The sequence below is a fragment of the Epinephelus moara genome, chromosome 1 (assembly GCF_006386435.1).
Source record: "Epinephelus moara isolate mb chromosome 1, YSFRI_EMoa_1.0, whole genome shotgun sequence".
Taxonomy (NCBI): Eukaryota; Metazoa; Chordata; class Actinopteri; order Perciformes; family Serranidae; genus Epinephelus; species Epinephelus moara.
The window spans coordinates 45,805,259-45,817,480 of NC_065506.1; the positions used below are offsets into that span (position 1 = coordinate 45,805,259).

At 42.3% G+C, this 12,222-nt stretch overlaps 2 protein-coding genes across 6 annotated transcripts in view; one reads left to right on the forward strand and one right to left on the reverse strand.

Moving 5' to 3' along the window:
- Window positions 1-12,222, forward strand: part of txlng (taxilin gamma) — a 765,700-nt gene that overhangs the window by 653,463 nt on the left and 100,015 nt on the right. The window lies entirely within an intron of this gene.
- The window catches only part of ccdc102a (coiled-coil domain containing 102A), a 97,912-nt gene that overhangs the window by 3,968 nt on the left and 81,722 nt on the right, over window positions 1-12,222 (reverse strand). For all 5 annotated transcript variants that reach the window (XR_007570429.1, XM_050052682.1, XM_050052696.1 and 2 more), the window contains 2 exons: window positions 6,415-6,585; window positions 5,714-5,817 (listed from right to left, as the gene is read on the reverse strand). Coding sequence is in view for 4 of the 5 variants with exons in the window: in XM_050052682.1 (XP_049908639.1) it covers window positions 5,714-5,817; window positions 6,415-6,585 (275 nt within the window). In the remaining variant the exon portion in view is untranslated. The remainder of the gene's footprint in view (window positions 1-5,713; window positions 5,818-6,414; window positions 6,586-12,222) is intronic.

The following is a 12,222-nucleotide window of genomic DNA, read 5'->3' on the forward strand; positions in this document are numbered from 1 at the left end:
GCTCCAGACAGCTAGCAAGATCTCAGTGACTCCAACAACTACATGGTTTTTCCCCTGATACACCAACCCGTGAGGACATGCACCAGGAGGGCGTAACATATCACTCTTGGATACAATCCCTCACTGGCTTCCCACCTTCAAATATCACTAATTGTGTTGATTAATTTGCCCATGCCCAGAGAGAGATTCAATGTCAATGGTGAAAATAGGTTCCCTTCACGTTGGGAACACAAACCTGTGATAAAATATTCCCATTTGCTGAAGAAGGCCGTGACATATGAGAAATGCTCGTGTTGGAATATATTATCACAGATACTAAAAAAGGCTAATTCAACCTGTTCTCATTTTCAGGTCTTCAACCACTGCTTTGTCACACCCCTCGGTGTGCACAGGGCACCCTTTAGTGTCTCGATGTGACGCACAGCTGAAACAGAACTACTTGGTCGGGTTCAGAATAAAGGTCATGTTTTGGATTAAAGTAAGTACGTTTGTTATGTAAGGAAAGTGATGTAAATACAAACAATGAGACACTGGTACATAATTTCAGTAACGTTACCTTAAAACAACATCAACCTTTGTTTTCCTACAGGTCACGAACTGCAGTCTCCAGTGTGAACGTCTTCATCTTTTTAACTCATCCACCTCACTCTCACCATGTGCAGACTTTCTTGGCCTTTATACTAAGTCAGCTGCTTTAAATGTCAAGTATCGCCAAGAAGGGTTTACATTGGAGTTAGCTGAAAGCCTGGTGCATTATATTCACTTTGGTTGGTCCCCAGCAGTGAGTGAGTTGCAGCTGGAGTAGTGATCATCACCTGCGCACCATATCACCGTGGACTGCTGTACGCAATTGAAGATGGAGGCGCGCCAGGTTGCGCAGCCCGTTCTGCCTAACTTAATGTGCGCCAAAACGCAGAACTGACAAGAGATTTTGTATGTCTTTTTTTGTTTTTTATTGTGTTGTTGCTTGGCTGTAACTTTTTGTGTGCTGCTGTCTTGGCCAGGTCTCCCTCGTAAAAGAGATCGTTGATCTCAACGGGACTTACTTGGTTAAATAAAAAGAAGACAGAGAGGACGGAGAGGTAGTGCGTGAAAAAAACATCAGCCTTTAGTTTGTTATAAATATTCTAATATGAAAGAATGTATATATTTTATATTTTATATTTAAGTATAGGGTTTTTTAATGAGCTTGTGCCCAAAACTACTGCTGTGGCTTGGACGGAAACTGTTCATGCCGGGTTGTGCCTGAGTTTCTACCCTGACGACATCATCAGGGGCTGAGTAGCACCCCTGACGACAAGTAACACAAACAAGGAAAGGACTTTAACAATATCCAATTTGAAAGCTTATACACCTCTTACTAGGATACACACACACACACACACACACACACACACACACACATGCACGCAAAGTCCTTTATTTTGGTTAAGGACAAACACTGTATGACAAAACTAAATGACACAGCATGTACAGTTCAGGCTGTCACACACACACTCTGTGTATGCTAACATGTGTCAGTGACACACGGCACAAAAACATGTTGACAGGACAAAGTGATGTTGTCAGAACACAGCCATCCATCAACATAAAGCATGAGCTTAAAACACACACACACACACACACACAAGCATGCTGTGAGAAACTGAATGAAAGAAATCCAGAATGGGGGAAAGCTTAAGCTACACCCTCTACAAGAACACACACAGATTTGTGTCAGTCTCTGAAGCCGTTACCATGCCGACACGCCTGTCACTCCTCCACAGAGCAGAGCAACAAGAGAGCTCTCTGTTACTACGGTAACCCGCGACTGGGAGCTCTGTGATTGGCTGCTGGGTGCCGGAGCAACGACGTGGAGAAAATGGAGAGAATGCAGAGGGAGAGGCAGAGAGCAGGGAGCGGAGGACTGTGCCGAGCCGATAGAGTGTGAGAGCTGAAGTGAAAGACAGGCAACACACACACACACACACACACACACACACACACACACACACACACATCAGGATCAGGAGAAGCTAATCTCTAAATAGTAGGAGAAGTGTGTGCCGAGGCTCACAGTGAGCCTGGCAGCTACAAGTAGGCTGTCAGCTTCACATCACACACACACCTGAACATGGTGTGTTTTCAGTGAGAGCCTTCATGGCTGTCTCAGCATGTTTGGGAGTGTGAGCGCCGTTGCTAAACATGGCACCACCCACACTTAGAGTACAAAAATGTTGGCATAAGCCTTTCCGTAAAATATTCCAATGTCTTTGTGGATCTTCATAACAAGATACTAGTGTAGAATATTTTATGGCTCTGAGATCCAAGAGTGGAAAAAAGGTGACACACCAAAAGAAATACTTTGGATGTGAGTTCGTGGGGCAGCCAAACAAGTTCAACAGTATATGGGGGAAGCACCAGTATCAGCAGCATTGACATATTTGACTTTGAAAACCATGTATCTGAATTTACTTTTTCTACATTCACCTCTTTGGCCCCTTTCCCACTGCAAAAAACCCATTTGACCATTTTCCCTTACTTCTCCTGAGAAGTAGCCTTCCTCTTGTCTCAGCCCGATCCTAATTCAAGATTTCAAAATGCTCTTGTTCCTCTCTCACTGCAGTAATCTTTATTTGCCTGAAACAATCAGCTCTTCAGATAACAGCAAGATCCAAAAGACAACTTGACTTGGCTTATTGATGAGCCTGCACAATTTCAGAAATTTGTCTTGTCAGGTATCAGCTCTGTGTATCTGATCTGTTTGCAGAGTTGAGGAACTTCTGAGAAGCCTGTGAGCACAGCAAAAGATCTCCTGCTGATTTATTCTTTTGCAGCAAAAGGTGGAGTTTAGGAGAAACAGATCAGAATTTAGTCATCTCCAAATAAGAGGCTGATTTATTTCTGATGGGACAAAGAAAAGACTATTTTGAGCAGCAACATTTTCCTCTGGGAGACGACAGCTTCACATGAGTCTGACAATAACAACAACTCTCACCTTCTCCTGCTTGGTTTTCATACATTACAAACGACCTTAAATAATGTTAAGAACTCACTCCAGCACTGTGTGATAAAGTTAAACTTTAAGCAGTGAGAGCTGTGACTGACTGACACGTTTACCCCTCAGGGCTTTATCATAGCTCTGTGTGTTCGCTGCTGAGATCGTATACTCAACTCCACCTACCTTAACTGATACCAGCTCTCTCTGATGATGACATATGCCGAACTGCTGCCCATATGTCGAAGAATACACCCAGACAGATTCATATACTAGAGTCTGTGAATACTATTCCTGTCTGCCAGCTCAGAGTGACTCACTGCTGCAGATGGTTCATCATCAGACTACTCGTAGTGCGAGAGTTCATCATGATTTTGTGTGCTGATTTTTAATTTTCTGTACAATTTGCTTCTTATAAATTGCTCTACTTTCGCTTGATTGGTGCACTTGTTGTTAATGTGTCCTGCACTCTGTCGGCCTGAAAGGTGCTTAATACTCGGACGCCCATCTATCTATGAAATATATATTCCCTCCAGTGTGTCCTGGGTCTACCACGGGGCCTCCTTTGGGTTAAACATGTCTAGAGAACCTCTAATGGGAGGCACTCTGGAAGCATCCTGATCAGATGCCTGAACCACCTCAACTGGTCCCTTTCGACGTAAAGTTTTAAGTTTAAGTTAAGTTTAAGTTTATTTACTTTATTGATCCCCCTGAGGAGAAAGGAGCAACACCTCTACTTTGAGCTCTCTCTGTATGTCTGAGCTCCTCACCCTGTCTCTAAGGGTGCTTGTATCTTCAATTTTTCCAGTCACACCCCAAAGCTCATGACCATAGGTGAAGATTGGAACGTAAATGGACCTGTAAATCAAGAACTTTGCCTTCCAGCTGGAATGCTTGCAAAACCCAAAAGTTTGATACCTTTAGAGGGCTGGAATTGGGTATACCGAGACATCACAACATTCAAACTTCCAGCTCATATCTGAAATAGTTATGATATTGTGTTCACTGTCAACGTTTCCCCCATTTTTCCTACATAGCTAGCTGGCTACCTATATCAAAGAAAAATAGCAAGAGGCATGGATGCGATTAGCGCAGCTGCACAGGTTATTTTAAGATGACTTACAGAAATAAAAGGTCTTAAATTGGCATGCTACTTCAATTTATGTGGCAAACGCTAACTGCTCCTCGCTTCTCGTAGCTTTAAATGAAAAAGACAACAGTCTTTATCAATTGCTACTAACTGGTTAGCGCATACCAAAAAAAATTAAAGCCCTCTTCCAGAAACTGACTAAAATGAACACAATGTCAGGGCATTGCTGATTGAAATAACCCACTGATGTCAGGACATTTTTCAGTTCGATAAACTGATGATAAAACAAATGAAGCTTTGAAGCAACCAGTGTGTTCATGCTCACATTAACTTCAGATGGCGCTGTTGAGCAGGGTGGAACCCAGAGAATTCCTTCAGAGGATTAACTTTTGGATATATCAAAGTTTTATACATCTACAATATAGGCTAAACCATTCATTCATTATTCATTTTTGGTAACTGCTTATCCTGCTGGAGGTCACATTGGGCGAGAGGCAGGGTTCACCCTGGACAGGTCACCAGACTATCACAGGGCTGACACAGAGAGACAGATAACCATTTAGAGTGACCAGTTAACCTGCATGTCTTTGGACTGTGGGAGGAAGATGGAGTACCTGGAGAAAACCCACGCTGACATGGGAAGAACATGCAAACTCCACACAGAAGGGCTCCTCCATTCTGGTTCAAACTGGAAACCCTCTTGCTGTGACAATGCTAACCACTGCACCACTGTGCCGTTATAGGCAAAACCAATGTACCAAAATGGAGGATCTAAGGATAGAGGATGCGTATATGGATTGTGAAGCTGCTGGAGAATAAAGGGGTGATCACACAGAAATGAGACGCTAGAGATGCGGACGCTTCAAAGATGCATGAAACGCTGGAAGTGCTTATTCAATGTGCGCTAGCTACTGGCGTCTGATGCTCAAAAAAGTTGAAAATATTTCAACTTTTCAGCGTCTATGCGCGTCTATAAACGCGTGTCTAAAAAGACGCCGGAAAAACGCCCATCTAAAAAGATGCCTGAACGCCAGTCAGACGCGCCGTATCATAGGAAAACAACTGTTTTACTGGCGTCGCGCTTCTAGCGTTTCATCTCTGTGTGATCGCCCCCTAACTTGTGCGAGCTAGGGCATTGGCCTGGGCAGAGGTTTACTCTCATAGTGCCCTTCTAGTTTTTCATTTGATCACTTGAAACTCACTCAACCAGCTGACCCTACAGGGATTTATTCTGACGCACTGCAGCCAGGCGTCGTGTTCATACCTTCATTACAACTAAGTCATGCATCAATGACCAATGTCAAGTAAGGGCGTAATACAGGAAATGACATCAAATGTGTTACCAAGTGTGACTGTGCTTTAAAGAAACAACGCGTTAAGCACAAATTGATTGTCAGAGCCTCACATTAAGAACAGTGTCTAAAGAGATACAGTCGATGCTGCCACTGAGGAGCTTTGGCACCTTTATCTGAAATCTGTTCGGTTTAAAATCCTGCACTGGCACCACCGTGTGTCCGTATGTTAATGCATGCTTATATCCACAGTAACTGCCCAGGTGAGCTTCTGTGTGTGTGTGTGTGCGTGTGTGTGTGTGTATGTGTGTGTGTGTGTGTGTGTGTGTGTGTGTGTGTGTGTTCATGTCTTACCTTGACTGTAAGTGTTCCAATTGTACCTGCAGATTCTCAGTCTGCTCCACCTGCTCATCCAGAGACCTCTGCAGCTTCCTGCTCTGGTTATGGGCCTCATCCAGCTGGACACACACACACACACACACACACACACACACACACACACACACACACACACACTTATTTGTAATAGGCAATCTCACAAGTCTCGCTAAACCATTAATTGAGGTCACTGGCTTCTGGGTTGATCGTTACATGAAAGGGTCGTCTGAAGGGTTACACACACCCACTATCTTTATTATGTCTGTTATCTCTGTGGACGTAGAACCACCCACACATGAAACAATAAGGACTACATGTTATTAAAAAGCTATTAATGCAGATGCACATCTACATAGGCATAGATGTGCATTTTTCCCATCAATAAAAAAACATTTCAGGAGCAGAGGACTTTTAATTTAGCAAAATTAAAGACATTTGCACCAAATTGATGCAGAAAAGGCACACGTTGGTACTTAAAATTCACCATAATGCAGGAAATTAAGTGTTTAACGATTTAAAATTTTCTGGTGGAGGTCCCCTGAATCCCCCAATTTCATAGGTGTACCCCCGGATGATGAAACGAAACCTACGCTGAAGGTTTTCAGTAAGTTGACAAGATCAATGACACTTTCTTTTAAACTACACATACACAAATCCATGCACAGCCACGTCCTTACCTCATCCTCTGCCTGTCCTAACTCCTTCTTAAGCTCCTCCACCCTCAGGCGTAGCTTTTTGACTTCGGCCTCGTGGCTCTCCACCCTCCTGTTGGCGTGGGCGAGCTCTGCTGTCTTCTCCTGGAACTGCTTCTTCAGCTTAGTGTGAACATGGCGAAGGTCAGCGAGCTCCTGAGGACAGAGCAGACAGACAGAGGACACAGAGGCTTAGAGACCAGTGTTTCCAGTATGGAGCTGATTCTCCACCAGCTGTCCTGTCTCATTTGGTACTGAAAAATAAGAGCTCATTAATCTGTGTAATTTATGATGTTAAAGTACCAAGCACTTGGCTGATCTCAGATCTGAAGATTTTCCCATTAACAATAGAGTAAATATTCAGTTACATACATTATTAATGAAAACAAATCTCATTAGTCGCAGTAGAAATATTTTATCAGCAAAACTGCTTCTCCATACATGGGACATTTCTACTGATTCAATTCCATGTTAAATGATGCTCACAGTCGCTACAATAAAACAATTAAAGCCCGACTGATCCTGGATTTCTGAGGCAGATACCCATATTGATAATAGACAGCTAAATACAAAAATCTGACACATATAGATATATTTAAACATTGCATTTTAGCTTAAATACAATGGCATTAAATAAAAGATATTCAAGACTACCATGACCATGGTTAAGAACCAAAATTGTTTGACTGTGAAGTTGCCTTGTAGTTTTGGTATTTTTCCATTGAATTTTGGACTGAAATAAACTCTGTGTCAAACTCTGTGACACTTCAGGAAGATAATGTCCACAAACGAACACAGTTTTATGATTTTTTGAGCTTAAATGCCATCACCAGAGGTAAAAAGCTATTGCTAAGCTTTAAACAAATTACACTACACTTGCATGACGTTAATGTCACCACCACAACGTGACTGTGAAGTAGGGACGTACGATAATATCGACACGTCATCGGTGCCGTCTGATACTGGCTTTAAAATGAACTATCAGGGAGCACCCACTAGCTCCCCTAGTAGAGCAGGTGCCCTGTGTGCAAAGGCTCAGCCACGGGCTTGTTTCCAAGCCATGGCCCTTTGCTGCATGTCATTCCCCCACTCTCCGCCTTTCACGCTATAGCTATCCTATCAATTAAAGGCAAAAAGCCCAAAATAACTTCAGCCAACAAGCTTTTTCTTATTTTCCACAATGAATGAATATTACAGATATTAAAAAAAAATGTATTTCATGTCTCCATCTGCTGGAGGGGCGTCACGATACGAGTACACATGCATAATGATGTTACTTGCACTACAGAAAATATTTGATGATCACTAAAATTATGAAGTGAAAAAAAAAAGAAAAGGATATATATCGATACCGATATTGATCATACCTCAAATGAGTTGTTACTTATCGGCATATCAAAGATCAGCAAATCCATTATCGTGCATCCCTACTGTAAACCGATTGATTTCGACAGGAGGGAGCGAGGAGTGTAAAATGTCAACTCTTAAGGCTAATTCCTGCAACACTCCATTTTCACTTTAGACTGGGACCACGATCAACTGATGAAGAATGAAGAAGTGACTGCACATATGAGTTACTAACTTAAAAAGAAGAAGTTTTGGATGGTAACTTGCTATTGAAATGTTGCCGTTAAGGAGTCACAACTGCAATATGTACTGAGTGGGACATTTACAGCTGAAAAACACATTTGTCAGTGAGGGGAAGTTTCCTCACACAAAGTTCATCCTGGCTGAACTCTTGCACTGTGGATTATGAGAAATACTTCACATATCCACTGATAATGAAAAGCCTGTGAGGAAGGAGGCTCTAATAAATGAAAGATTTAGCAAAGTCAGATTGTCCTTGTTACGACAAAGGTCTGGTGTTGTACAGGACAGAGAGTGGCCTCTAAATGAACGTATCTGCATGCTAACGTTTGGTTGTGCTCCAAACCTTTGCAAATATTTCTGTTTTTTATCTTTTTTATGAGGCTGTAATTTTAGGAAATTGTGGTTGCAGTCAGGTTCGAGCCAACAAAGAGCTCCTCTCCACAGGTTTGCATTACGATTAGCTGAGGAAAGTCTGCACTTGGAGCTAATGGCATCATCAATAATGCACCATTGTCACTCACTGCACTTTCATGTACTTTGATGGCGTTGATTCAGCCTCCCTCCCTGCTGCCTCACACCTAATGGCTCCCCAGACAGAGCGGCTTCCAAGAAGCTTTTCTGAATTTATACGACGATGCGATGGAGAGAAATGAGATATCTACAGGAACAATAAAACACAAGCCCGGATCAAGGAGTGGGAAGTGCGCCGCACTTATTTATTTATATCTGTATTTGAGCCACACTTTATCTTTATTATGTAGTAAATATTTGATTCTTTAAGCTATCAAGCTTTGATTTCTTTAGGTTTTGCTTATTTATTCTGGCAGAAAGCGTTACATGTACAGAGCGAACACAGAGATTTAATTAGAAGAGCAATTCTGTTCAGATAATAGCAAATTCCTTAAGTTGCAGCACGTCCTCTCCCCTCCCCCTCTGTGAATATTTGCCTCATAATCAAGGCAAAATGCCACACAAACACTTGTGTAACCCCAGAGCCAGATCAAACAAAGAGCGGCAGGGTGATGCAGGAGGGAATAATTAAAAGGAGGGGGGATGCTGTGGAGGAGACAGGGATGAAGGGATGAGGAGACAGACGAGGAGACGTGGGGGGAGGTAGTAATTGGAAGGGTGGTATTTTACAGGATAATAAAGGTAAGCATAAGAACAAAGGAGAGACACAGAGTGCAGCCTGCACACCAGGGAGAGACTGGAAAGAAAAAGAAATTCATGAGATCACCAACATGTCTGACATTTTATGCTTTGGTTGAGGGAGAAAGATCAGCAGTGCATGAAGGGTTTAAGTCTGGCATTATTCTATGTTTCTGTTATTATCAAAAAATCGAACACTGTGTTTGTCTGTCTCACTACTTTCTACTTCAGTTTTTAAAAAGGCTCAGTTATTTCCTAAAAAGCTGGTCACAGTAGTTTTTAATCAAATGTGACTCAAAACGAAAAATAATGCATTTATTGGGGACTATTTTCAGCTGCAGATTAGTACACCTTTGAGGTTATCACAGGCATAAAAATATCACCCACCTTTTTCTTTTAAAGGAATAGTTCGTCATTTAAGGAAATACACTCATCACTTGCACTTAAACCCAGTTCAGACCAAAGATTCATGATGAGACAAAACACCGTTTTTGAACGTTGCCTGCAGAGGAAAGTTGCAGCAGTGTGAACTGGCTGGTCTGAGCTCGACTCAAGATGGCTGATGGTGTCACCTGCAACTCTGCAGGTCAAATCACCAGTGGCTGGTTTTAGAACATAAAGTTAGTCACCTTTTTCAACAGCCAGTCGGCACCTGCCGTTTTTGCCGGATCATTCTGAACTCCAGCAGAGCAGAAAAGCACCACGCATAATCTCTTTTTTTTCATCATCTTTTTTCCCTTTGTCCAATCAGATGATTTGAGAGGCGGGCCTTCTGTGGTGGTCACGACAACAAGTTTACAGTTGGTAAATAATGGAGGAGAAACTGGTGGTAGCGGTTGCTGGATACCCAGAGCTATACGGCCTGATGATAGACAGCAGGTTGTCAAACTGCCCCTGAGTCATCCTAGAATATGCCTGGAAACATTCATCATGGAGAAGCTCCTGGACCAACTGGTGGTACTCCCCATGATCCAGCCTCTTTTTTAGGGTCTCATGTACCCACACAGATCTCTGTTTATCTGCTGACAGCCTCTCACCCTCAACCAGAGCTACAGACAGCACCCTCTGCCTCAACGTGTCAGCAACTAGATACTAATGACATTTTTTTACTAGTGGCATTTAATAAAAAATAAAAAAGTAGTGCAGTGCGCCTCGCGTTTTGCAACCTGCAAAACGCTTTTTGTGGGACTTAAACAGCACATAATGTGGGCGCAAAGTAAGGCACAAGGGGCAAAGGGGTTGCATTTAGTCCTTTAATTAATCATAGATATGTTTTGGGCGTAGCATGAATTCAACCAATCTGTCATCTCCCATTCCTTTTAAAAGCCAGATGCACCTGCACATGTCACACTGCTATTTGCATGTTGGATTCATCAGATTTGAGCTGTGAGGGTTTTTCTGCCGACAGTAATGCAGTACAAGCAGTGATGTCACTGCAGCAGATATTGTGGGACAGTTAAGCAGCAAAACTAAAAACTGTAGTTATAAATTCAACCGAGGAAACGGAACTAAACTTTTAGCTTCTGAAATAATCCATAAAATTACGCTGCTCCACGTGCATCTCTCTTAATGTGAAGTCAGACAGCAGCTCTGGTCTGATCTCTGCTATGCTCACATTTTACAGAATGTCTTTAATATTTTTCTCATTGATGATGTATTATTTCATCCAGCTGAAACCCATCCGTGTGTCCCTGAGTATGTCACAAGCAAAGTGTACGTGCATTGCGAACCTGCCTAACTCGAAAAAAAAAGGAGGGAAGTTTCAGTTCGATGATTTCATTTTAAAATTGGCAGCCATAAACCTCCATATAACGGTAACTCAAATGTGACGGTCTGCTGCCTTTTTTACATCACTGTAAAATCTTTAATCTTGGACTATTGGTCGGACAAAGAGCTGAACTGGACTCTAGGACACAATAAACATTTTTCACACTGACATTTAATAAACTTAATGATTAATTCATTCATGTACAGATTAATCCATAATGAAAATAAAAGTGTCTGTGAAGGTTCAAAATGAAATGAATAAATTAGACATGAATAAAATATACAATCAAATGAATAAATAGTGTAAAACATGCAGTTCTCTTCTTGTTTTAACATCCCTTATTCTTCTGGGGCGCTTCATCAGACCAGTTTCCCTTCAGGTTCATTAAAGTTTCATCTACTTGGCTGACAGGAAATCCCAAAATATCCACTTCCTGAGAAATGTGACACCTAGAAAAAGGCTGCTGGTGGGAAAACACCATCATTTGTCGCCGGTCAGCCAAATTAAAGAACATTTTTAACAATGACAGTGCATATCGGAGACCATACAGATAATTGACTGAGGAAAACAAGGTCAACGCCTTTTTTCCACAACAGGAAAATGTGGTAGACGGACAAAGATGAACAATGAAAGAAGTGTCCTGGCTGCCGTCCCTAAACTGCCATCTATCAGACGAAAGGTAAATGAAGCAGGTTTCTACTGTGTGCCTCAGAGCAGACACACCGGCCAGAAACCTCAATATTCCCCACAGTTTTATCATTTCAAGAAGATGTAATAAATGTGTGCAAGGGCAGCGGAGGAAGGGGGGGTAGGGTTGACGGATGAATGGGAGGGGAGCGAGAGGCCGGGAGTCCCTGACTCTATTAAACATGAGGGATTACTGAATGATCTATGAGCATGAAAATGTGTCTGTATGCCTGCGTACATGTGTGTGTGTGTGTGTGTGTGTATGTTTGTTCATTCAGGATCCTTCTGCATGTGTGTGTGTGTGTGTGTTAATACGCCATTATGGGTTTATGTATTTGTGCCAAATCTGTGTCTGTTTGCTCACACACACAGAAGCACAATTATGTGTACGTGTGTGTAACTGTACGTGTGTGTGTGTGTGTGTGTGTGTGTGTGTGTGTTACGCCACACTGCCTGTTAAATGTTTCTCCTTGACTGGAGAGACCCTGAAGTCTGCTGCTACATCTGTTCCACTGAAACAAAGACACACACACACACACACACACACACACACAAATAAATCACAGGCGTATGCCCAGAAGTATATTTACACACGCATC